This window comes from Peromyscus maniculatus, chromosome 4 (genome assembly GCF_049852395.1).
Source record: "Peromyscus maniculatus bairdii isolate BWxNUB_F1_BW_parent chromosome 4, HU_Pman_BW_mat_3.1, whole genome shotgun sequence".
Classification (NCBI taxonomy): domain Eukaryota; kingdom Metazoa; phylum Chordata; class Mammalia; order Rodentia; family Cricetidae; genus Peromyscus; species Peromyscus maniculatus.
Window position 1 is genome coordinate 67,853,408 of NC_134855.1, and position 24,577 is coordinate 67,877,984.

The 24,577-nt window shown below is 50.1% G+C and overlaps 4 protein-coding genes and 1 non-coding gene across 8 annotated transcripts; 3 read left to right on the forward strand and 2 right to left on the reverse strand.

The window, feature by feature from the left end:
• Positions 1-505: 505 nt before the first annotated feature.
• LOC102908046 (C1q and TNF related 4) lies at positions 506-2,113 on the forward strand. The gene is made up of 3 exons (XR_013050585.1): positions 506-1,432; positions 1,619-1,773; positions 1,849-2,113. It is a non-coding gene; the product is annotated as a C1q and TNF related 4 (transcript).
• Positions 2,114-2,305: 192 nt separating this feature from the next.
• C1qtnf4 (C1q and TNF related 4) lies at positions 2,306-6,612 on the forward strand. Of its 2 annotated transcripts, none has more exons than XM_076569917.1 (2): positions 2,306-2,411; positions 5,449-6,612. In XM_076569917.1, the coding sequence occupies exon 2, from the start codon at positions 5,454-5,456 to the stop codon at positions 6,444-6,446; it is 993 nt and encodes a 330-aa protein (XP_076426032.1). In that variant the 5' UTR covers positions 2,306-2,411; positions 5,449-5,453; the 3' UTR covers positions 6,447-6,612. The 2 variants fall into 2 exon arrangements, with proteins under 2 accessions (XP_076426032.1, XP_076426033.1); XM_076569918.1 differs by lacking the exon at positions 2,306-2,411 and adding an exon at positions 3,137-3,777.
• Positions 6,613-7,697: 1,085 nt separating this feature from the next.
• On the reverse strand, positions 7,698-9,647 carry Fam180b (family with sequence similarity 180 member B). Its single transcript, XM_006999072.4, is given in 5 exon segments — positions 7,698-7,765; positions 7,768-8,040; positions 8,043-8,085; positions 8,268-8,326; positions 8,782-9,647. Coding segments are annotated over 5 exon segments (534 nt in total). The 5' UTR covers positions 8,873-9,647.
• A 102-nt stretch (positions 9,648-9,749) lies between these two features.
• Ndufs3 (NADH:ubiquinone oxidoreductase core subunit S3) lies at positions 9,750-18,216 on the reverse strand. The gene is made up of 7 exons (XM_006984386.4): positions 18,083-18,216; positions 17,914-17,979; positions 16,498-16,595; positions 15,933-16,082; positions 13,094-13,219; positions 12,839-12,958; positions 9,750-9,995 (listed from the first exon to the last, which is right to left on the reverse strand). Exons 1-7 carry the CDS (start codon positions 18,144-18,146, stop codon positions 9,828-9,830), a joined length of 792 nt encoding a protein of 263 aa, XP_006984448.1. The 5' UTR covers positions 18,147-18,216; the 3' UTR covers positions 9,750-9,827.
• On the forward strand, positions 18,173-24,531 carry Kbtbd4 (kelch repeat and BTB domain containing 4). 3 transcript variants are annotated; one of them, XM_042275616.2, is made up of 4 exons: positions 18,173-18,311; positions 19,231-19,848; positions 21,297-21,403; positions 22,961-24,531. In XM_042275616.2, exons 1-4 carry the CDS (start codon positions 18,293-18,295, stop codon positions 23,819-23,821), a joined length of 1,605 nt encoding a protein of 534 aa, XP_042131550.1. In that variant the 5' UTR covers positions 18,173-18,292; the 3' UTR covers positions 23,822-24,531. The 3 variants fall into 3 exon arrangements, with proteins under 3 accessions (XP_042131550.1, XP_006984447.1, XP_015858362.1); XM_006984385.4 differs by having other exon boundaries at positions 18,270-18,411; XM_016002876.3 differs by lacking the exon at positions 18,173-18,311 and adding an exon at positions 18,545-18,652.
• The last annotated feature ends 46 nt before the right edge of the window (positions 24,532-24,577 follow it).

A 24,577-nucleotide genomic window follows, 5' to 3' on the forward strand; every position in this document is an offset into this window, starting at 1 on the left:
GGAAGGAAGGAAGGAAGGAAGGAAGGAAGGAAGGAAGAAAGAAAGAAAGGGAAAAAGAAAAAAGAAAAGGAAAGAAAAGAATTTAGGTTTGAAGGCTGGAAAGGTGGCCTAGAGGTTAAAAGCGCTTGCAGAGTTCAGTTCCCAGCATCCACGCTAGGCAGCTAACAACTGCTAAGAGAATCTAATGCCCTCTTCTGGCCTCTGCGGGTACTCTGCATGCATGCATCTACACACACACACACACACACACACACACACACACACACACACACACACAATTTGGGTTTGAATTCTGGAGGTAATCTCAGGAAATAGGGCAGGCCTAGAAAGCAAAGCAGAAAAACAAAGCAAGCCGATGTTACTGAGCTGTCACTAAAGGAGTTCTTTAATTCCCCTGGAACACATCTTGGAACTGGGGATAGAAAGGCCCCCACTGAGGAACCAGGAAGCTGCAGTATTCACTCCCAGGCCCTGCCTCTAATCAGTTGAGGGTTGCTTGAGGATCCTAGCTCTCCAGCGCTTCCAGCTTCACTCAAGGGCACAGCCAAGAATGATCCAGGAGATGCAAATGGGTGTTAGGGTCAAAACCTGTCTGCAGGTAATATCCTGGCTGGGGGAGGCATTACGGACGAGAAGGTGTGGACGAGAAGGTGTCGGGGTGTCGGCGTGGGGCAGAGCGCCGCCAGCACCTGCTGAGGAAGAAGCAAGGACCACAAACTATCCTGAGCTCTCCTCTGAGCCCTCCTGGCATCTATTCCTAACTTCCTGTCTGGTATCTATGGCCCTCCACTCCCGTCTGCCCCACACCCAGCATCTCCCGGCATTATTCCTCCCCCTCATCCTTTCCTGCCTCCCGCTTCCCAAGACCCTGAAGCAACCCCTACTGCTGTGCTTTACCCCCGTCTCCACCCCCATCCTGACTTCTCTGGTGAGAGTTCTTCCGGTGCAGTGTTACATTTCCTCCAGCCCCAGCAGCCCCAGCTGGCATTTAATTGTCCTGCCTTTTCCTCTCCCCTTCCTTCCACAGCTGGAATCCCATTCAGAAGGGCTACCTCACTCCCCTGGTTGAGGGGTCCCATGTCACAGGCCACAGTTGTCACAGCTTGGCTCCTGGCCTGGCCCAACTCTCCTGTGCATGTCTGTGTGGCTCACCACACCTCTAGGCTATCAAACTTGGCCCTCCCCATTGGCATGGCCCTCCCCCTGTTCAAGCAGAAGGGCACAGCTGTGATGTGACAAGGCCTGGACACGTGCTTTCCATGTCACCTTGTCCCCATGCCTCTGCCCAAAGTGCTTCCAGCCTTTCCTTCTGATTCGGGGACATATCCTCTTATCCTTCTTTTCGCTCAGCCAACACCCTGGAAGTGAGGCCAAGCCCATCACTTCCGACGCCTTCATGGGCAATGACTTGTACTCGAATAACTGGGATCAGGTAAGTTTGGAGAGTTCCAGAAAGCTCCTGGGGGCAAGGTGCTATACAGAGGGCCAGTGAGTGCGAGAGGGGCAGATGCTGATCCCAGCCCTGAGGCCTTGCTGGACCCCTGCTACCTAGGCACCACTCCACGGATGTCCAAGTCCCATACAGGGACCTTCTATCGCCTTTCTCAACCCTTTTCAGAAAAAGAAGAAGAAGAAGAAAAAAAAAAATCAGTCCATGGCAAGGACCCTGCTTCTCCTTTGTCCTTCCCAGAGGGACTCAAGCCGGTGTGCTGATGTCTGCAGCTCTGTCCTCCCTCCAGCCTGGCTAGCGCGGGAGCATCTTCAGACTTAGAAGTGAGGAAGGAAAAGTGGGGCATTGTCATCTCTTTCTTTTAAGGACATTGACCCATTACCCTTCTCTTCCCTTAGATTTTCCCCAAGGCCACTCATCCCGGACATCCGTCTCACACAAGACCTCATCTCCCACTGTCCTTGCAGCCCGTGTCTTGTCCGAGTCCTCTCTCCCCACCCAAGGGGGAAAGCGGGTCTGTAGGATGATGCCCCGAGCCACCCCTAGTGTGGCCTCTGCCGCGGCCTCGGTTTCCCCATCTGCTAACTTGGACCGATGACGCCTGCTCTCTGCGCCCTGCAGAGAAAGCTCTGGGTCGGCCAGTGAGGAAGGGTCCCGCGCTCGGCGCAGGCTCGGTGCGGTGCCCCAGGCCCCGCTGCTCGGCGCCCCTCCCTCGTCCTCCGCTCTCCCCTCCGCCTCCCCTGCTCCCCGCCCCTGCGCTTCTCTGCTTCAGCTTCTGCTGTCCTTCCCACTCGCTCACGCCTCCCTGTGCCCGGGTCCCCACTCGCTCGCCGCCCGAGCCCCCCGCCACCCCCGCAGGCCCGGCCAAAGCCGCAGCGCGGGCGACCAGTGCGCAGCCCGGCGTCCTCGCGGAGCCGGATCGCCGGCTCCGACCGAAGCCGACCCGCCCGCCGCCAGCCAGGTGAGGGCAGCCGGGAGGAGGCGGGGGCGCAGGCTCCTCTTCTGTGCGAGCGGGGGCGGCGGGAGGCGCGAGGGACCCGGTCCCTTTTCCTGGAAAGGAGGACCTGGGCGCTTTTTCATGAAAGAGGCTCAAGGGCTTTTACTCCGAAGGGAGGGGTGGGGGGGCAGGTCTCACGGAAAAGGGCTTGGGGGGAACGCTTTTTGGGTCATTTTTTTTTCCCCCACGAGAAAGGATTAATTGGCTACTTCTGTAAAAGTGGGGCTCACCTTCTTGAAAGGATGCCGGACTTTCAAGGAAGATAGAAGGGGGTTCTAGCGGGTCTTGAGAGCGGGGTTAACTGGGGTACCGGGAGCAAGGCGCTGGGGGCTTGGAGATGCCCTCAGCCTGACATCGCTGCGCCTTTTTCATTGGTTCCGGGGCTCTGGGTCTAACCAGCTCTCTGTCCCAGTTTTTCTCTTTGAAGATGACTATTTTGAGCTTTACCTGGACAGAGCTTTGTGCAGCCATTTCCTTCCCTGGAGCTCTGACACCCACCTGACACCTTCCCATCCCCCTCTGACCTGCTGGGGAATGGGGTTGTCCAAGGAAGGGATCCAGGGTTCAGGGACACGTGCAGTAAAGTATGAAGGGGGCGGGGAGGGCACTGGACACACAAGAAGACCCTTTGGCACTGATGGGTGTACCAGGCTTGGCAGGGAGGTGGCAAGGGGTAGGGTGGGCAGGCGCTTCAAGAGCAGACCCGCTAGGAAAGCTGCCGGGCACGGGGAGTGCTCCCACCTCCCAGGAGAGAAAAAGGCAGAGGGTTTGGCTCGCCTTTGTTTGCCTGCCTGCCTGCTTGCTGAGCATCCTCCTCCACTCTAGATTCCAGCACTCTTTCCATGTCTCGTCTGCTTTTGCAAAAGGGGTCAGAGGCGGGAAACGCATCGGCTGGAGAGATGCCTTTGTGTAAGAGGGAAAGCCAGCAGACAAGAACACTGAATGTGAAATTAAAAAACCCTCTGTTTAAGGCTTACTTTAGTGTTCCGTGGATGACCTTGAGCCAAAAAACGTGTACCCCTTGTTTCAGCACCAGCTTTCTCCTCCATGAAGGGAGAGAGGGTTTATCTACATGTCTAAAGTAGCTTTGTAAAAAGGAACAGATTAGACACTTGGCAGGTGCAGTTTTTACCACGACACAAGGGCCCCTTCTGTCCTCCCTGCCCTCACCAAGTAACCCATAGGACATCTCTGTGAGAATCAGAAAAGCACCTTCTGGAAGGAGGCAGCGTTCGGCTGGACCTGAGGTCTTTGTGGTGAGAACGAAAGGGCAGTGCATTTTACCCCAGCAGCTGGGCAAGCGGAACACAGGCTCGATTCCGATCCTCAGGTGAGCAGCCTGGCGTGAACCTGGCAGCTCTTCCCAGCAGGCCCCTGGCATCTGTAAGAGACACACGGCTACACACACTCTCAGGGTACCTCCCAGGAAAGCTCATGTTCCAAACTCTCTCTAGCCCCTCTCCTGCTGGCCTCCACTTTGGAGCCTTTGGGTGTTCAAGCTTCAAAGCCTCTGCCCTACTTCAGAGCATGATGGAACCCCACCATCAGCGGCCTCCAGGAATTGGATAATGCCATCACCAAGCATTTACTAAGGTTCTAACCCCTTATGTCAAGAACTTGATCACTTTTCCCAGGGGTAAGAACAGAAGCGTCTGGACACCTGGGTAGGTCTGTCCCTATACAGACCTTGTTCACAATTGCTGTCTGGATATGTTACCACAAGCTTGTGTGAGGCCCTCCATCATGCCATTTACATGGATGAAGCCTTCCTTACTCACAGAGTTAAAAAACAATTGCCTAAGGTGCCTGGGGTGTGACTCAGTGTCAGAGTGCTTGCTGTCCATTCATTCCCCGAGACTGGTATCCCGATCTAAGTGTCTGTCCACTCCATTCACCACCACCACCACCAAATGAATCGTTGACTTCACCATCCTGCCAGAATTTTATTTTGTTCTCCATATCCTCAGCAGCTGTGGCTCTCTCCTGCCCACAGGAGCCAGGCTCCAAACACAAAGGCACAAAGGGGGTTATCATAGCCCTTAAAAATGAAAACAAAACGATGTACATGTGTGTATTGTTTGCATGTATGTTTGTGTGCCACGTGTGTGCCTGCCGCCCACAGAGGCCAGAAGAAGGCATCAGATCTAGTTATAGATGGTTGTGAGTTGCCATGTGGTCCTGGGAGATTAAATCTGAGTCTTCTGGAATGGCAGCTAACACTCTCAGCTGCTGAGCCACCTCTCCAGCCCCTGGTTACCTCATTCTGTTTTCACAGGGACGACACTAACTCAACGCCTGGCCCAGTGCAGGAAGGACCCCAGGGGAGTCTGGGGAGACCCTGTGGGACCATTGAGTAGGTCAGAGGCCAGGAAAGGGGTTAGAGAGAGGCTCTCTCCACTTATTCCCAGATACGACTTAAAACGTTGTCACGGCGGATACAAAGAGCCCGTGTTTATTGTGAAGGGCAGGCCAAGGACCAGAGCAAAACCACCGGAAAATGTGGTGGAATGGACGTGCTGGCTGTTGGCAATTTAGACCTCCCTAACACCCGGAGAAGGAGGAGGGGTGAGGAGAGAGGACCCGGCTGTAGGCCTCAGGAAGTAGAGCATTTCAACATGCTTGCGGCATGTGCACCAGGTCTTATTTGCAAAAGGATTCTCATGCTTTACAAAAGTCTGGAGAAGTACTGGCCTAATCCAATGGTTCTGAAAATGTGAACTCTAAATCAGCTGATCAGACTATACTAAGGATAACTATTAAACATGCAAACTCTCAGGCCCCATTCCAGATTTCTGGAATAAATTCGAGGCGGGGACAAGTATGGGTGCTGTAATGTGCACTCCCGGTGACCCTGAAGCACCCTAAGTGAGAAGCACTGGCCTAGTGAAGGAAAACGGGGAGCAAGTCACGGGTCAAGAGCAAGGCTAGGTAGAAAAATTACAGGTGGAGGCAGCCGCTGTCCAACCCTCCTCCCCTGCGGGGGTCTTCTCTCCCTTCCCAGGTGCCATGCTGCTGCTGCTTCTGCTGGGCTTGCTAAGCCCGGCGGCCTGCTGGGCCCTGGGCCCAGCTGGCCCTGGCTCTTCCGAGCTGCGCTCAGCCTTCTCGGCGGCTCGCACCACCCCGCTGGAGGGCACGTCGGAAATGGCGGTGACCTTCGACAAGGTGTACGTGAACATCGGGGGCGACTTCGACGCGGCCACCGGGCGGTTCCGCTGCCGCGTGCCCGGCGCCTACTTCTTCTCCTTCACGGCCGGCAAGGCCCCGCACAAGAGCCTGTCGGTGATGCTGGTGCGCAACCGCGACGAGGTGCAGGCGCTGGCCTTCGACGAGCAGCGGCGGCCCGGCGCGCGGCGCGCGGCCAGCCAGAGCGCCATGCTGCAGCTCGACTACGGCGACACGGTGTGGCTGCGGCTGCACGGCGCGCCGCAGTACGCGCTGGGCGCACCCGGCGCCACCTTCAGCGGCTACCTGGTGTACGCCGACGCCGACGCCGACGCGCCTGCGCGCGGGGCCGCGCCCCCGGAGCCGCGCTCGGCCTTCTCGGCGGCGCGCACGCGCAGCCTGGTGGGCTCGGACGCCGGCCCCGGGCCGCGCCACCGGCCGCTGGCCTTCGACACCGAGCTGGTCAACATCGGGGGCGACTTCGACGCGGCGGCCGGCGTGTTCCGCTGCCGCCTGCCCGGCGCCTATTTCTTCTCCTTCACGCTGGGCAAGCTGCCGCGCAAGACGCTGTCGGTGAAGCTGATGAAGAACCGCGACGAGGTGCAGGCCATGATTTACGACGACGGCGCCTCGAGGCGCCGCGAGATGCAGAGCCAGAGCGTGATGCTGGCGCTGCGGCGCGGCGACGCCGTCTGGCTGCTCAGCCACGACCACGATGGCTATGGCGCCTACAGCAACCACGGCAAGTACATCACCTTCTCGGGCTTCCTGGTGTACCCCGACCTCGCCGCCGCCGCCGCCGCCGGCCCGCCGGCCCTCAAGCCCCCCGAGCTCTAAGCCCCTGCTTGGAGCAACCCGGGAAGGCCGTGGGGGTGTGCATGCCGAGCCGGGACCGCGGCCCGAACGCCCCACCGCCCGAGCCTAACAGCCTGCTCGACGCGCCTGGACTCTGCCAATAAAGTGGGCCTGCCCCTGCCAGCCTTAGGGTCCTGCCCTGTGTCTTGACTGTGATGCCTTTGCCTCCCCCGCTCCCCGCGACGGGACAGGACTAACCTGACTAGTACAAACCATAGGGCCTAGATGGGGTGGGGTGGGGGGTCAAGCCTGGTAAGAGTGAGAAGGATTTGAAGCATGTTCTCACCTAAATTCAGGTAGGCCTCACCTTCATGTCTGTGTCCAGTGCATCCCTCCCTCTGACTTCTCACTGACCAATGACATTCTTCGGGCCCCGATTATGCCTCTCTGTGACAGGGAATATCATCCTACTGCCCTAACCTACTAGGAACACAGGATTCAAGGAAACAGCATGCTCCTTCTTTCAGCAGGGCATGGGACTGAGATAAAGGCTGGACCTGGTTGCCCTGCCTCCTGCCCTCCCAGAATGGGCTGAGTGATTTGCTCAGAACACTGTTAGCGCAAGTTGTCTTAGGCACAAAAGTAAGACGGGCCCTGGGAGGCCAGAACAGAGCTACCCAGAATCAGGGCAACACACACCCTACACTGCCTGAGCCAGGCTCTCTGCGAGGGTCTTCGCCCAGCTTGAGATGAAACAAAAGAAGACCTTTTTCTTTCCTCTCCACAAAGAGGTGTAATGTTCCTCCCACCTTTACCTTCTACGCCCCTTGTAAACAGAGCCACTGAAGTCCACACGGGGACTCTGCGGTCTCAGAGACCATAGAGTCTTGGTTAGCTTTGAAATGAATCTCTTAAGACTGGGTGACAGGCACACAGGGTTTCCATATTTCACAGGACTGCCGGGATAGTAGAGGAACTGACGTGGATTACCTTAGGGCTGCTTTTCTTTCAGCATGTATTAAATTAAACACACCTTTCAACGCTGACCTCTGGACATACCTGCATGTAACCACTGGCTGCCAGTCTTGCCCTTACCTTAGCACTGTGCTTATTGCCGAAACCCAGGCCTTAGCTGGGTCTATGGAATGAAACTAGGAATAAGCATGAGTGGTCAAGAGCCAGGGGCCAAGCTAGGCCAGAGATCTGACTAGGAAGAACCAGAGGCAGATGGAGTCCTGTCCAGGGTAGAGAAAGGTGATGAGCAGGGGGATCAAGTCAAGTGAAAGGGAAGGGTCAAGGGTCAAGGATGGAGGCCCAGGAACCCCCACCCCGCCCCCCAGGACAGAAACTCTTGCACAGGTCCAAAGTGTTTCCTGTGTCAGGAGGGCAAAGACCTGGGCCCAACAACCCCTCTCCTCAGCCTCACTGGTCTCATGGAGCTGATAGACACACACCAGGCCTATAAGAAGCAGATGCTGACTATCCCAAGGGCTAAGAGGCCGTCTCTGAAGATCCTAGAATTGCTGTAGCCATTGCTTAGCACCCTCCGAATTACTGGGCAGGTGCTGCTGCAGGAGCCTGAGTCCACGGCCTGGATGTGTGGATCCTGGTTTCTCATCCTGGACGTACAGCTGTCTATGATGTTCACTTCTACCTTGGCCCAGAGCAGCTGCAAGAGGAGCTGTTTTAGGGGTGGGCTGTCCTTAGGGGTCAGGCATGGGAGCAAGAGTGGGTAAGGCGTTGGGGAGGCCATAAACTGGTGGAAGGAACTCATGTTGGCTGCCCCTTACCACAGGAAGGTCTACCCTTAGCTCTCTTCCAAACCCATGGTCCAGGCTAGGAAGAATGGAACTTAAGCATCACTTCCGGGCCCTCTGGCTCCTGGAGGCCACTTCCCACAACAGAGCTGTCCATGGATTGGCCTGAGGCAGTAGAGACGAATCAGATCCCTGCTGATCCTTCACTCTGAACACCCAGTCTCCCAGAAAACTTTTCTGTTGCCCAGGAGGCATCTTTATCAGAAAAGTTCATGGATGCCATCTCATGTCCCCTCCCCTATTCCAAATGCACATATATGCATGCTGATAGTCACCCTCCCAGGCATGGCTCTTATCCCAGTGCATGCCAAGTCTGACTCCCCTCTTGGCAGAAACCTAACATGACTCCTGTAACTTGCACAATGCCCAGATAGAGTTCCAGAACAACAGTAAGCACAGAAACTCATCTCCATAGGCTTTCCATACCGTCACCCACTATAGCACTCACCCGGCCCACAGCTCCTCCTCTGCCATGTGAGGCTAAAGAGCCAACTGTACCTGGTGTCGGCCAACAGCCTTTTCTTGGCTCCTAGCTACCCACCCTGAAGCCCTTGAATCACCTGCATGATTCTGAGCTAAAGCCCCCCCCCCCCCAGGGAGGAGACCAATGGCCATCACTGGACAGAGCAGGCACTGTAGTGTCCCAGCCATGTCGTCTGTCTCTTTTCCCCCAGAAGTGCTCTGCTCTTCATCTGCCTACCATAGCCCCAACTTTCCCTACAGGCTTCTGCATTCCTTTGTGTCAGTCTTCAGTGCTGGGTAGGGCAGGGCTGGCTCTGGCCTCATTCACCTTCTGGGGGCTATTTTCACCCCTCAGAGGTGGGGACTCTTCAGTTTTTCACAAGCATGTTTGTTCTTGCTCAGACGGATGGGCTCTCACCCTTGGCTCAGCCAACCCGATGGATGTTTAGGTGGGAACACAGGAGATTGGGGTTTTCCTGCCCCACCCAGGCCCCTGGATCTATCAGCTGCTTCCAATACAGCCTGCTGAGATAAGGGCTTTCTTCAGCAGTTTCCAGGCCCTTCAGTTGTCACTACAAAACATGCCACACCTATTCCAAACCCCAAGGACTGTGAAGACCGAATTATAGCTCCAGGACCCCCTAGAAACACATGTGTCTACAACGGTAGCATACTGTCCCGTTAAACAGAGGATTTGGCAGGGACAGCTCTACCCACCTCTCCTGAGTCAGGGCCATTTCTACCCAGTACAGCACATGAGGGACGGGGAAGGGAGCACCTCAGCAGAAAGAGCACACACCGCTGAGCCTGAGTTCCATTCCTAGAACTCACATGGTGGGAGATCACTCCTGCAGATCATCCCCTGACCTCCATATGTGCTGCCACCCCTGCTAAATAGTAAACGTTTGAAAAACACAGGCAGCCAGGCGGTGGTGCCTGCCTTTCATCCTAGCACTCAGGAGGCAGAGGCAGGCAGATCTGAGATCCAGGACAGCCAGGGCTACACAGAGAAACCCTGTCTCCAAAAAGTAGCCAACCAAACAAACAAAAAACACAGAGGAAGGGGTGAATGTCTCTAGGAGTTTATTTACACAGACGACCATAGATAAGTCATTCTTCCTCTAGGATCCACATGCTTCTGAAGCTACTTGGCTTCAGGCTTCTTGTCTCCAGCTTCAAGCTTCAGACTCTCAGGAGGCTCACGATAGGCAGGGAAAGCCTCCCAGGGACTGTTGAGGTCAAACTTGCGGAATTCTTGGGCCAACTCCACTGGTTCAGCTACCACCCGCTTCACCTCATCGTCATAACGGAGCTGCAGGAGCCAAAGTTAGAACTGATAACTGAGGAGCCCATTTCACATGAGCACGGTTGACTCCTCCAGTCCCTTCCCTCTCCCCTTGACTTCTGTTCAGTACTCTTTACAGGCTCTGTCACATCCATGCCTACTACCCATGTGGTCACACATTGAAATAAACTCATGTGCGGGGTTTCAAAATGGCCTTTCCTTTTTACCTGCTGCCAGCATTGCTGATTCCTCTGCCACGTTACATCTTGAGCTCTGAACTGTCTATCTGCTAGCAGACTTAATGCTCACCCAACCACACACCTTAAAAGGTAATAGCAAGTACTGACCTCAGATTAGGAACAGTCAGTGGCTGAAAACTAAATTTAGGCTGGGTGTGATGGTGCTTCCCTTTAGTCTCAAAAAAACTTGCCTCAAAAAAAAAAACCAAAAAAAAAAAAACCCAAAACGAGGCTGGGTGGTAGTGATAAAAGCCTTTAATCCCAGCACGTGGGAGGCAAGGTAGACAGATCTCTGTGAGTCTGTCTACAGAGTGAGTTCCAGGCTAGCCAGGACTACACAGTGAGACCCCGTCCAAAAACATTAAAAAGAAAAAAAGAAAAGAAAAAGCAGGACAGGAATGTCATGCATCTCAGCATTTCTAAGTTACCTCACTACAAATTCTTATGTGTGCTAATAAACGGCTTGCCAGGCCACTAAAGCTATGACCCCTCCTCCTCAGTGGCCACCTCTCCCTTTTGTGTGTGCACAATGTATATACACATTCATGTGAGCATGTGCATATATGGAGATCAGAGGTCAACAGCAAGTACCTTCCTTGGTCATTTTCTACGTTACTTATTTAACGTGTATGATTCATGTTTATAGAGTGTGTGTGTGTGTGTGTGTGTGTGTGTGTGTGTGTGTGTGTGTGCGCGCGCGCGCGCGCTCTATAAGTGCTGTTGTTTACTGCTATGTGCAGGCTGGCCAGCCCATGAACTTCCTGGGATTCTCCTGTCTCCTCTGCCCATCTTGCTGCAGGAGCACAGGGATTACTTACGTGAGTTACTATGCACCACTTTACCTGGGTTCTGGGGATCAAAACTCAGGTCTTCTAAGTGCATGGCCAACTGAGCCATCTCCTTGGCCCTTCCCTTATTTTTAAGAAGGGGCCTCCCACTAAGCTTAGAGCTCACTGACTAGACTAGACTGGCTGACTAATGAGCTCCAGGGACCTCCTTGGTTACACATACACCTAGCTTTTTCTGTTGCTATTGTTTTTGGTTTGGGGGGTTGGGGTTTCTCTGTGTAGCCCTGGCTGTCCTGGAACTCACTGTGTAGATGATGCTGGTCTTCATCTCAGGGTCTGCTTGTTTCTGCCTCTGAGTGCTGGGATTAAAGGCTCCTCTGGAACTCAAGAGAGATCTGCCTACCTCAGCCTCCTAAATCCTGGGATTAAAGGCACCCACCACCATGCCTAGCTTACATCCATGCATTTACATGGATCCTGGGGATCCATGCCTGGCTTACATCCATGCATTTACATGGATCCTGGGGATCCACATTCAGGTCCTCCAGCTTGTGCAGCAGGCACTTTACCAACTGAGCCGTCTTCCAGTCCCCACCCCTTTAATAGGCTCTTGCCATGCCCAAGCTGGCCGTAATACAGTCCTTCTGCCTCAGCTTCCCTAGTATTGGGATTATAAGAATGTATCAGGGCCGGGCGGTGGGGGCGCACGCCTTTAATCCCAGCACTCGGGAGGCAGAACCAGGTGGATCTCTGTGAGTTCGAGGCCAGCCTGATCTACAGAGTCAGTTCCAGGACAGCTAGGCCTGAGGACAGAGACAGGACAGAGAAACCCTGTCTCAAAAACAAAAACAAAAACAAAACAAAACAAACAGAAACAAGGGGCTAGAAGGACTGTCCAGACATTAAGAGCACTAGCTATTCTTCAGCTTCGATTCCTAGCACTGGACGTGGTGGACTGTCCCCAGCTCTAACTCCAGTTTCAGGGGATGTGGTACACCCTCTTCTGGCTTCCACAAACACTAGGCACACATATACATATACACAGACACTCATACTCATAAAAATAAATCCCCGACCCCCCTCTGCTTTTTTTTTTCAAGACAGGGTTCTCTGTGTAGCCCTGGCTGTCCTAGAACTTACTCTGTAGACCACGGTGGCTTAGATCTCACAGAGATCCGCCTGCCTCTGCCTGCCAAGTGCTGGGATTAAAGGTGTGCACCACCACCGCCTAGCATAAAAATAAAAATCTTAAAAAATACAAAAAATAAATAAATAAAATAAAATAAAATACAAGCCAGGCATCAATGGTGTAAATCTTTAAGCCCAGTGCTGGGAGTTTGAGGCCAGCCTGCTCTCCAGAACAGCCAGGGTGGTTACACAGAAACACCCTGTCTCAAAAAGCACCTTCCAGGCTGGAGAGATGGCTCACTGGTTAAGAGCACTGGCTGTTTCTTCCAGAGGTCCTGAGTTCAATTCCCAGCACCTACATGGTGACTCACAACCATCTATAATGAGATCTGGTGCCGCCTTCTGGCCTGCAGGCATTCATGCAGGCAGATCACTGTATACATAATGAATAAATAAATCTTTAAAAAATAAAAAATAAAAAGTACCCCCCCCCAATCATTACAATAATGGCTAGCTTTAACTAACACACAATATATCAGGCTTTATACAGATGAGAAAGCTGTCTCATGGCCAAATCAAATAACCTGCCCCAGTTTATAAAATAAAACTAGGCCTGCAGCACAGGCCCTTAAACCACCATAGTCTACAGATCCTATTCCCAGCATGCTTATGATCTCAGGCTCCATGATCGCTACCCCAGTGTTAAGGATTTTACCTCAACATAGCCAGAGAGGGGAAAGTCTTTCCGGAAAGGATGTCCCTCGAAGCCATAGTCTGTCAGGATCCTTCTTAGATCAGGGTGGTTAACAAAGAAAACTCCAAACATGTCCCAGACCTAGAAAAGAACAGCTCTCAGGCAACCTGTCCATCAGGGCCAAGAGCAAATGAGCTGCCCTGCCCCACACCTCCTAGTTACAAACAATGCCGAGCTTCTGGCCCAGAGCAGGACCCACCACATCCAATAACTCACCTCCCTCTCATACCAGTTGGCCGCCTTGTGCACAGAGACTACGGACTCAATGGGCGTCAGCTCATCTGTGTAGGTCTTCACACGGATCCGAGAGTTGAAGCGCAGAGACAGCAGGTTGTAGACAATCTAGGGAGAGAAGCAGCTGGAGGAACAAGGTGGCTACAGGATGAGGTCTACATGACAGTAGCAGGTTTTGTTTTTGATTTGTTTTTTACTTTTTATTTTTTTGGTTTTTCAAAACTGGGTTTCTCTGTTTGGCTGTCCCAGACCTCACTCTCTAAACCAGCCTTTCCTCAAACTCCGCCTGCCTCTGCCTCCCAGTGCTGGCATATGTCACCACTGGGAGAACGTCAGTTATTAAGGATACAGTGAGTCATGATTCCACCTGTGATGCTGTAGTCTCTACAACTACTTAGAACGGCTTCGGCCACACCTGAGGCTCTGCTCAAGTTAGCTGCCCCATCGCTGCCCCATCATTCCCTCTGGAGGCTCTCCCTGCCCACCTGCCCTAACCCTCACTAGGTTGACTTCTGCTCTTCTGTTCACCTTTGAGTTCCAACACACGTAAGGGCTTCAAAGGCTGAAGCAGGACTGCTGAGGTCGAGGTCTGCATGGCAAGTTTCAAGCAGTTGACTCTCCATAGGGTGAGCCTACAAGAGCTGGCACAGCTGTTCTGTCTTCTAAAAAGCCTCCCGGACAGGCTGCGTGTCCTTCTGAGTCTGTTTGTCATTTCTTATTATTATTTGTGTGTGTGTGTGTGTGTGTGTGTGCGCGTGCGTGTGCGTGTGCGTGTGCGTGTGTGTGTGTGTGTGTGTGTAAATCCGTTCTCTTCTACTGGCGGCTCTGGGGCTAGAAATAAAGTTGTCAGGCTTTCAAAGCAAGCACTGTTACCTACTGAGCCATCTTGCTTGCCCCAGCTTAACTTTTTGCCAAGACTTATTGTAGTATAACTTATTAGCACTTCTGTTTTACTATTTTTCATCTAAAATACTTTTTTTTTTAAGGTTTTTTTTTGGAGATAGGGTTACTATGTAACCTTGGCTTTCCTGAAACTTGTTCCATAGACCAGATTGGCCTTGAATTTAAAGATGTAAGCCACTGTGCCTGGTTTTAATGGGTATTTTATTTAGCTATTGTATCAGTGCTCATGTTTTAAACAAAATTTCTGTCAAATGATTTTTAAAATAAAGCTTATTTATTACCTTAAAAATAGACTATAATTTATAATTTACTGAGGGCTTTCTTTCTATACATCAAAAGTTTTAAGCTGGGTGGTGGTGGTGGTGGCGGCGGCAGCGGCGGCGGCGCACGTCTTTAATCCCAGCACTGGGGAGGCAGAGCCAGGAGGCTGTCTGTGAGTTCGAGGCCAGCCTGGCCTACAGAGTGAGATCTAGGACAGGCACCAAAGCTACACAGAGAAACCCTGTCTCGAAAAAGCCAAAAAAAGTTTTATGTGACAGTCTCAGAGCTGTTCATGTTGACTGCAGAGATGTTTTAATTTCTTTTGTCCAAGTTTGCTTAGTTGTTGCTGTGGCCGTTGCTTGTTTTCCATGATCAAGGTTAGTTTTGTGCACTGTGTGTGCAGTACCTGCAGAGGTCAGAAGGGGGTGTCAGGTCCCCTGCAGTTGGAGTTGCAGGTGGCTGTGAGCTACCAGGTGGATGCTGAGAACCAAACCTTGGTCCTCTGCAAGAGTAGCCATTGCTCTAACCACTTAGGCATCTCTCCAGCCCCTTTCATGGTCAAGGTTAAATACTCTAATATATAATGTCTTTTTTTGTTTTTGTTGGTGATGGGACTTAACCCAAGACTTTGTGCATGTTGAGCTTGTGCTCTACCACTGGGCAATACTGCCAGCTCCCCAAACTTACTTCAAATTGCTTTAACAGTTCTTTCCTGGGTTCTTTGATTTGAGGAATTATATCCGCAATGATATGAGCATTCTAAAGTCACCAAGATAAATGATCCTATTTTAATATTATATGATCTGTAGTTAATAAAAAAAAGTCCAAGCCAGCCACAAAAGATCCTCATGAACTATATCCCAACTGTGGATATAGCTCAGTAGTAGAGTACTTGACTAGCACGTGTAAGGCCCAAGGTTCAATGCACAGTGTACACACACACACACACACACACATATAAATAAATAACGTGCGTGTGTAACATGTGTGTGTATAACATTATTTATATGTATTATTTATATGTGTATTTTTTTGAGACAGAATCTGGCTGTCCAGAAATTTGTTATGTACACCAGGCTGGCTTCAAACTCACAGGGATCTGCCTGTCTCTACCTCCCAAGTGCTAGGTGAATGGGCCATCACACAGCAGAAAATTTTTAAAAAGTCAAGCAGAGTAAAGCATGGTGACTATTTAGTAAGCTGATATATGAAGATCATCTAAGCTTTGAAAAGTTCCAGGCCAACATAGTGAGACCCTGTCTCAAAACAGAAGAAAAGGAAAAATACAAGAAGGAAGGAAGCCAACAAAAATTCTGCAATGTTCTGTGTGACCCAGACTGAAGCTGAAACTAAGGAGATTCTGGTTTCCTTACTTGTCACTTAGGAGACCACCTGTGTCTTTCTTCCCTTTAGTTCCCAAACCTCTCTCTTTTTCTAATTAGCATCTCATCTTATTTTGCCCTCGTTTTCCTTGAACTCCCTATGCAGCTGTAGATGACCTTGAACTTGTGATCCCCTGCCCTCACTCCCCAAGTGCTAGGAGTAGAGGTCTACCAATACACCTAGTTTTAGGCAATGCTGGGGCATTATGCATGCTTCCCAAGTATTCTACTAAGCGAGCAATGGATCTGGGCCCCAAACCTCACATTTAACTGACCTCAAAGCGGTTCTGCCGAGTTGGGACATCTACCGCTGTCATGTCAGCCAAGGATTTGAATTGTGCATTGGTGTGGTCCCTGAGGAAGGTCAGCGTTGGGATGACTCCATCAGGATGGATACAGATTTCTAACTCATTAAGGCACGTCACCTGCAGACACAGAAAGGTGGTGTGGAGAGAAGAAATAGCGACTGAGGAAGGAGCTGACTTCAGCAGGAGTCACTTGTTCTAAGGCAGTGGTTTTCAACCTTTTGCTTTTGTTTTTTGAGACAGGGTTTTGTTGTATAGCCTTGGCTGTCTGGGAAGGTTTTCAACCTTAATGCTGTGGCCCTTTAATACAGCTCCTAATGGTGTGGTGACTGCCAACCATAAAATTATTTTCATTACTACTTCATCACTGTAATATTTGCTACTGTTAGGAATCGCAGTGTAAGTATCTGTGTTTTCTGAGGGTCTTGGGCAGACTCCTGGGGTCACGACCTACAGGTTGAGAACCACTGGTTTAAGGTAATGAAATAAATGAGGTAATGATTCTTGACCCAGACCCAAGGACAATGAGTATTACCTGAACGTGTTGGACATACTTGGGTAGGATTTCAGCCACATACTCTCCAAATGCTGAGAGCTGCTTGTGGGTTACCTCATCCCGCCGTCTGACAGTGGCTGGAGAGAAAATATAAAGGGAAAAGGTAGCAGCCAGCCCTGCCTCAAGTCTCTTGGGCTTAAGAAAAAGATTATATCTCAGTAGGACTTCCTGAAGACCCCCCCCTTTTTTTTTAATTTAAAGTATTTACTTTTATTTTGGTGTTTTGCTTGCGTATTTTGTCTAAGCACACGTGAATGCCTGGTGCTCACAGAGGACAGAAGAATGTCAGATCCCCTGAGACTGGAGTTATAAATGGTTATGAACTGACATGTGGGTGCTGGGAATTGAATCTGGCTCCTCTGGATAAACAGCTGGTGCCCTTAAATGCTGGGCCACCTGAAGAATCTTAAAGGCACTGGTGCAAAGTACCTTCCAGAAATTAAGAAGTGATCAAATTTGGGGGAAACAGTACACCAAGACTCTTGTTACTGAAGTTGGGGTCTTTGCTTCCTGTCTACACTATTCCACAGCTGTTCCGCATATTTCTTCTACTCATGACAAAAAGCAACAGCATCAGCCCTTCTATCAGACTCAGAGCTCTTTAAGGATGGGAACCAGTCTTCTGTTTCTCTTTCTCTCCTTGACACTTGCTTATACCAAGTTCTTAAAGAATTTCAGGGCTGAAGCGCCCTGAAAGATTATCTCATTGCCCACACTCTACTCCCAGTTCCTTTGTGTATCTATAAGAAAATTAATGTCCAGAAATGGGAAGAAAGCCAGGCTTTCAGTTTCCCAGCATGCTTCTGCTTGCTGAACATAAAATCACATGATCACTAAATTACTTGAGCACCCACACATCACAGGCAAATAATTAATGATTAAGTATTTTCCGAAGACCTGTTTTGTCGTTCACTAGATCTATGACTGAAAATTTTAACTATCTGAATTGTTTCATGGTCTATAGTACGGACAGTAAAATAGCATCTCATTAGGCTGTTATGAAGTCCAAAGGAAATGATTCACTATAAGGCTTAAAGCCTTAAGGTGCCTAGTAAGTACTAGGTTGATGTGACCTATTATTATTTCTGGACTTCGGGCCTCAAGGGTTTTGTTACCTGCCCTCAAAGAGCTGATAATTTAATCGGAGGATAAAATAATCATGAAAACGGGCAATGGGCGTTCAAGATCAGAAGGGAACAAATATCTAGGGCACAGGAAGTACTCGATTCTAACAGCAAGGCGGAGTCCTTAGCAATCTCCAAGGACAAGCAGAGGTTTGCCAGGAGGGAAGGGTATTCCAGGGCAAGGACAAACATCTGACAGAACAATGGAAAGCCCCAGGGGCTAACGCAGGGGCTAACGCTGGGGAGAAGGGCGCTGTCCGCACATACTCACGGCGCGTGTCAGCCGCCGCGCTCTCCCTCCTCACCCGCTGCAACAGCACCGAGGGTCGCTCAGTCCCTGCACAGAGAGAAAAGGCACAAAGGCGCGGGTGAGACCCGAGAGGTGTCCGTGCCGGGCGCGCCTCTGCCGCTGCCCGTGCTCTCGGCTGTCCCTTGCTCACCCCTGGCTACGGAAGCGGCGCCTACGAGCCCGCGCCACCAGACCCTGGCTGCGGCAGCCGCCATGTTCCTAGTATGCTGACAAAATAGCCGAAGGACAGCACTCAGGCCACGGAGCCCCAAGGGCACGGACCGGAAGTGGAAGTGTGCAATGAATCTTCTTCCGGGCAGGCGCGGGGCGGGAAGCAGAGGTTCCGGATCTGGGCACTGGCATGAAAGGAGGTAACGCAGGTAAGAAAGACCCGCAGGTGGGGAAACCGTGAGGTGTACGTAGCCCTTGCTCGGTATAGCGGAGGCCGAAGAGAAGAGGCAGCAGCAAAGAATCGGACAGGTAAGAAAAAGGGAAAGGGTGGGCGTTCTGGGTTCTAAGTTCCACACCGCTCCCCTGCTCCTGAGCTAAGCTTTTGATGAGGGAGGGTGGGGGAGACGACGGACGGTTTCCTTGGAGACCGTTTCCTAGGCGACTCTAGGTGGCGCGGTCCGATTGCACAGGGTTATGGACTTCCTTGTGCCCCCGGCCGGGGACGGCTGGGCTCTCTGGAGCTTCTTTAGGAACTCATTGGGGCGAGTGGGTAAGTAGGGAAGAGCCGCTCAGAAAAGAGTAAAGATGGAAGTAATGGATGTCCAGGCCCAGGCCTCATGTAGGAGGGTCTGCACTCTTATGTCCAGGCAAGGAGGGAATCTAACCACAATAACTGGATGTCTTGCTTTATTTACTTTCTTCTTCTCTTTTTCATTTAATTATGCTTCCCCTGAGTCTCACTAGTTATATATCCAAATTATTTGGTTAATAAATCTTCTAAGATCATAGGCTTCCTCCTTCTCTCCAGCTGACCGACGACCTAAGTCTTTTACTTGTTAAAAGACTTACTGGCATCAGGAATATCTGACTTGTTACTCAGCATCAAGAATATCTGATTTTCCCTCAAAAAACAGCAGAGATGGAACTTTAATTGATTTCACTGGAGCAGAGACCCCACTGCAGAAAAACTTTGGGTGAAGGAATGTCATGGGCCATGTTGACAGTGCCAGGAATAAGGGCAGTCCAAACCCACTTTGCTCCTGTTTCCCCCTATCTTGAGTTGGACAGTTGGATTCATGGACAATGTCTGTGAATTACTCAAATACTCAGGGTGGTATTGCTTTGCAGATAGCTGGCAGAGAGAGAAGTTGGCTACCATGGAGTCACCAGAGGAACCTGGAGCATCCATGGATGAAAACTACTTTGTGAACTATACTTTCAGAGACCGATCTCACTCAGGCCGAGTGGCTCAGGGCATTATGAAACTGTGTTTAGAGGAGGAGCTCTTTGCTGATGTCACCATTTCAGTGGAAGGCCGAGAGTTTCAGCTCCACCGGCTGGTCCTGTCAGCTCAGAGCTGCTTCTTCCGATCCATGTTCACTTCTAACCTGAAAGAGGCTCACAACCGGGTGATCGTGCTGCAGGATGTCAGTGAGTCTGTTTTCCAGCTCCTGGTTGATTATATATACCATGGGACTGTGAAACTTCGAGCTGATGAGCTGCAGGAAATTTACGAGGTGTCAGACATGTATCAGCTGACATCTCTCTTTGAGGAATGTTCTCGGTTTTTGGCACGCACAGTACAAGTGGGGAACTGCCTTCAGGTGATGTGGCTGGCAGACAGGCACAGTGACCCTGAGCTCTACACCGCTGCCAAGCACTGTGCCAAGACCCACCTGGCCCAGCTGCAGAGCACAGAGGAGTTTCTCCACCTGCCCCACCACCTACTCACTGATATCATCTCAGGTAAGTTCATGGAGGGGCTTATCATGCCCAGCTGATCAAGAATGATTTTCAGTGGATAGTCTGGCTCAGGAGAACTCTCAAGTTTATGTAACTAACCGTTGTTGGTTTACATTATCATTTCTGGTAGAGATTTAGAATGAGGTTGAGGTTCAGTGTACCTGCTGTCAGACAGAGTGCCTTACAGAAGTAGCTAAAGTGTAAAACGCTATCATTTTCCCACAAGAGGAAGTGAGACGTGCCTGATGTTTTCATCTGCCCTATACCATGAAGGCCTACAGGACTATTTACTAAAACAAATTGATGGAGATGATGAATCAAGCTATGTAAAATGGGAAACATTTGGGTAGTAACTTTACATAACAATTCTGCCCCTGCAAGTGAGGTGGAACTATATTTTAGGCATACACTCTATAGCCTGGTAGGTGACTTCTGTGGCATATGAGAGCATATTATGCCATCGACTTTTCTTTTTAAAAAGCAAGGCAGGGTTAGTGGTGTAACTCGGTCATAGAGCACTTCCTTGGTGTACTTGAGATCCTAGGTTTGACCCCAGCACTGCACAGTGTTAGTGGTGGGGCAATTTCAAGTTAACTTCATATACATGCATAATCGAGTACATAGAATGGTGGGCTAATAAAGCGGCTTGTCTTTTTTTTTTTTTTTTTTGAGACAGGGTCTCTTTACATAGCCATAGCTGTGCTTTAACTCGACATGTAGACCAGGCTGGCCTTGAACTCACAGGGATCTGTCTGCCTCTGCCTCCCAACTGCCAGGATCAAAGGCATTCGCTACTACTCCCAGCTGTGGTTCCTCTTGAGAGCCCATTAAGATTGTCATTGAGGCCAGCCTAGGCTACAGAGCGAGTTCCAGGACAGGCTCCAAAGCTACACAGAGAAACCCTGTCTCAAAAAAACAAAAAAAAAAAAAAAAAGACTGTCATTGATGAGGCTGGATAGATGGCTCAGCGGTTAAGAGCACTTGTTATTCTTACAGAGGACCATGGTTCAATTCCCAGAATCTACACGGTGGCTTATAACCATCAGTAACTCCAGTTCCTGGGTATCTGATGCTATCTTCTGATGGTCATGGGCACCAGACATGCATGTGGTGCACAGACATGTGCAGGCAAAATATCCATACATGTAAAATATTTTTTAATATTTTTATTTTTGTTTTTTTTGAGACCCTGTCTAGAAAAAACAAACAAGAAAACATGAGCTGGACAGATGGCTCAGTGGTTAAGAGCACTGGCTGCTCTTCCAGAGGACCCAAGTTCAATTTCCAGCACCCACATGGCAGCTCACAACTGTCTCTAACTCCAGTTCCAGGGTTTCTGACACCCTCACACAGACATACATGCAGGCAAAACACCAATGCACATAATTATAAAAACAAAACAAAACCCAGTAATATTGTTAATGACCATGCTTTTCCTTTGGCTCTCACAGATGGTGTTCCATGTTCCCAGAACCCAACAGAGGCAATAGAAGCCTGGATCAATTTTAATAAAGAAGAAAGAGAGACTTTTGCAGAGTCACTCAGGACTAGCTTGAAGGTGAGGCACATTTCTTAAGGATTGGGGTGCTATAATCTCTGTGCACTCCAGCCCTCGGGGGCCTTTTACCTTTGTCTGTCTTCCTTTTGGCAGGGAATGTGTGTCTCTTGGTGTATGTGTGGGGGTCAGAGGACAACATGCAGGGGTCAGTTCTCTCCTTCCATATGTGGGCCACAAGGACCAAACTCAGATCCTTATGCTTATATCGATAGTGCCCTTACCCACCCAAGCCATTTTCCAAGTCTCTGACCTAGCCTCTTTTGATAGCTACTGATTAGTCACCAACTTGAAGTCAGTAAGAACTGGGTAGTCGGATGTGTTTTCTGATCCCAGAAGCCATTAGTCTATGAGCTTTGAAGCTTGTGGAGCTTTTAATGTCTTCTCTAACACTGTCTTCTTTTGCTGTTGTTGTTTTGTTTTTTCCAGACAGGGTTTCTCAGTGTTAACGGCCTTATTGGTTCTGGTATTCAATTTGTAGACCAGACTGGCCTTGAATGCAGAGAGATCCACCTGCCTCTGCCTCCCGAGTGCTGGGAGTAAGAGGCATGTGCCGCCACCAACTGGTTTGATGCTATCTTCAAGAACTGTTTTCTTCATTGAGTTAACAGTTCTAGCTAGGTGTGATGGCTTAACACATGGGAAGTGGACACGAAGACAAGAGGGTCAACTTCAGCTACATAGTTGGTTCAAGGCCAGCATAGCCTATATAAGACTCTGTCTCAGATGTGTGGTGGTGGCACATACCTTTAATCCCAGAATTTGGGAGGCAAAGGCAGGCAGATCTCTGAGTTCAAAACCAGCCTGGTCTACAGAGCTAGTTTTAAGACAGCCAAAGTTAAGCAAAGAAACCCTGTGTTGGAAAACAAAATCAAAAAACAAAATAACAGCAACATCAAAAAAGCAGGAGATGGAGCCTGGTCTACAGAGCGAGATCCAGGACAGGCACCAAAACTACACAGAGAAACCCTATCTCAAAAAAAAAAACAATTAAAAAAAAAATGCCAAGTAGCAGTGGCACACGCCTTTAATCCCAGCACTGGGAAGGCAGAGTCAGGCAGATCTCTGAGGCCAGCCTGGTCTACAGAGGGAGATCCAGGACAGCCAAAGCTACACAGAGAAGCCCTGTCTCAAAAAATCCAAAAAGGAAAAAAAAAGCAGGGGATGACCTGGGATATAATTCAGTTTCTAGGATACTTGCCTTGTATGTTTTTCCCACACTGAAAAGCAAAAAAGCAGTGAGTAGATGTGATCCATACCTGTGATTCCCCTTGAAGGCTGAAGCAGGAGAATCTAAGTATTAATAGTTTGTGCTACATAGCAAGATCGTGTTTGAATAAATATGTAAATAAACTGAATTGCAGGGATGACCAAAACAGATTCTCTGCCCCTGCATAAAGTGCCTAGAAGAAAATAAGTAGAAAAAAGTCAGAGTGATTCCTACTAACTGGAGGGGAGGAGGTTGGAGCAAGATGTTAAGTGTGAGGTCCGGACCATTGAGGATACCTGTCTTAGCAGTCTTCACATGAGCTGATGTCAGAATTTCAATTTTGCCAACAGGAAATTGGGGAGAATGTGCACATTTACCTTATTGGGAAAGAGTCATCTCGTACCCACTCATTGGCTGTGTCCTTACACTGTGCAGAAGATGACTCCATCAGTGTAAGTGGCCAAAACAGCTTGTGCCACCAAATCACTGCAGCCTGCAAGCATGGTGGAGACTTGTATGTAGTGGGAGGGTCCATACCACGGCGCATGTGGAAATGCAACAATGCCACCGTTGACTGGGAGTGGTGTGCTCCTTTGCCCCGGGACCGCCTCCAGCATACCCTGGTATCTGTGCCTGGGAAAGATGCCATCTACTCCCTAGGTGGCAAGACACTACAGGATACCCTTTCCAATGCAGTCATCTACTATCGGGTAGGTGATAACGTGTGGACAGAGACAACTCAGTTAGAGGTGGCTGTATCTGGGGCTGCTGGTGCCAACCTCAATGGAATCATCTACTTACTAGGGGGCGAGGAGAATGATCTAGACTTCTTTACCAAACCTTCCCGACTTATCCAGTGCTTTGACACAGAGACTGACAAGTGTCACGTGAAGCCCTATGTACTGCCCTTTGCAGGCCGCATGCATGCAGCTGTGCATAAAGATCTGGTGTTCATTGTGGCTGAGGGGGACTCTCTGGTGTGCTATAATCCCCTTTTAGACAGCTTCACCCGGCTCTGTCTTCCTGAGGCCTGGAGCTCTGCCCCATCCCTCTGGAAGATTGCTAGCTGTAATGGAAGCATCTACGTCTTCAGGGATCGATATAAGAAGGGAGATGCCAACACCTATAAGCTCGACCCTGCTACTTCAGCTGTAACTGTCACAAGAGGCATTAAGGTGCTGCTTACCAATTTGCAATTTGTGTTGGCCTGAGAGACAGTGATGGGAGGAACAGCTGACTCCTGTGCCCTCCCTTTTCTGTGCATCCCCAGTCAAGTCTGAAATCCCCCAGTTCAGAGTATTGTGTTAGTTTGGGTATACATGAGGAAGGCAGCGCCTCAGCCCATCCCCAGGCTCATGGGGTGCTCTGTTTAGGGCTTTTCACACTACTGCTGCTCAGGTGGCTGCTGGAACTCTGCCCTTGTCCCCTGTGACCCCGTGCCTCACTTCAGGCTGCTTAGAGCAGCCTCTTCTCAGACCTAGGCACAGCCTCCCCTTACCAGATCAGTGTTAATAGAAGCACCTTGGTTCCCATGCAGGAAGAAAGGCCCATTCCTTTTTGTCCACAGCCAGCAACAGGGCTAGTTGTCACTTTTCCACAAAGAATTAAGTATTAAGAGTTTTCCTCCAGGATTTGGAGGGGACAGCAGACTAAGCTAGAAATGTACTTCACCAGCAAGAATCAACACTAGAATTCAGGATACTCCTTCTAATGTTTTCTCATCTATCTGTCAGGAAAAGACACTTTGGTTGCATTTTTGGCTTATACAAACAGATAAGCCAGAAAAGTAGAAACAATTATTTCTGATTAATAGCAGAAACTGTTTTCCAAACTCAAATATATACAATCTCTGGTCTTTTAAAAACTCTAAGCTAAATCAAGCACTAGGTACTGTTCGTATAAATAAACGTTTTTGAAGCGATATGTGTGTCTGTGTTGACTCCTGAACCGGTGACTTCTGAAGGGGA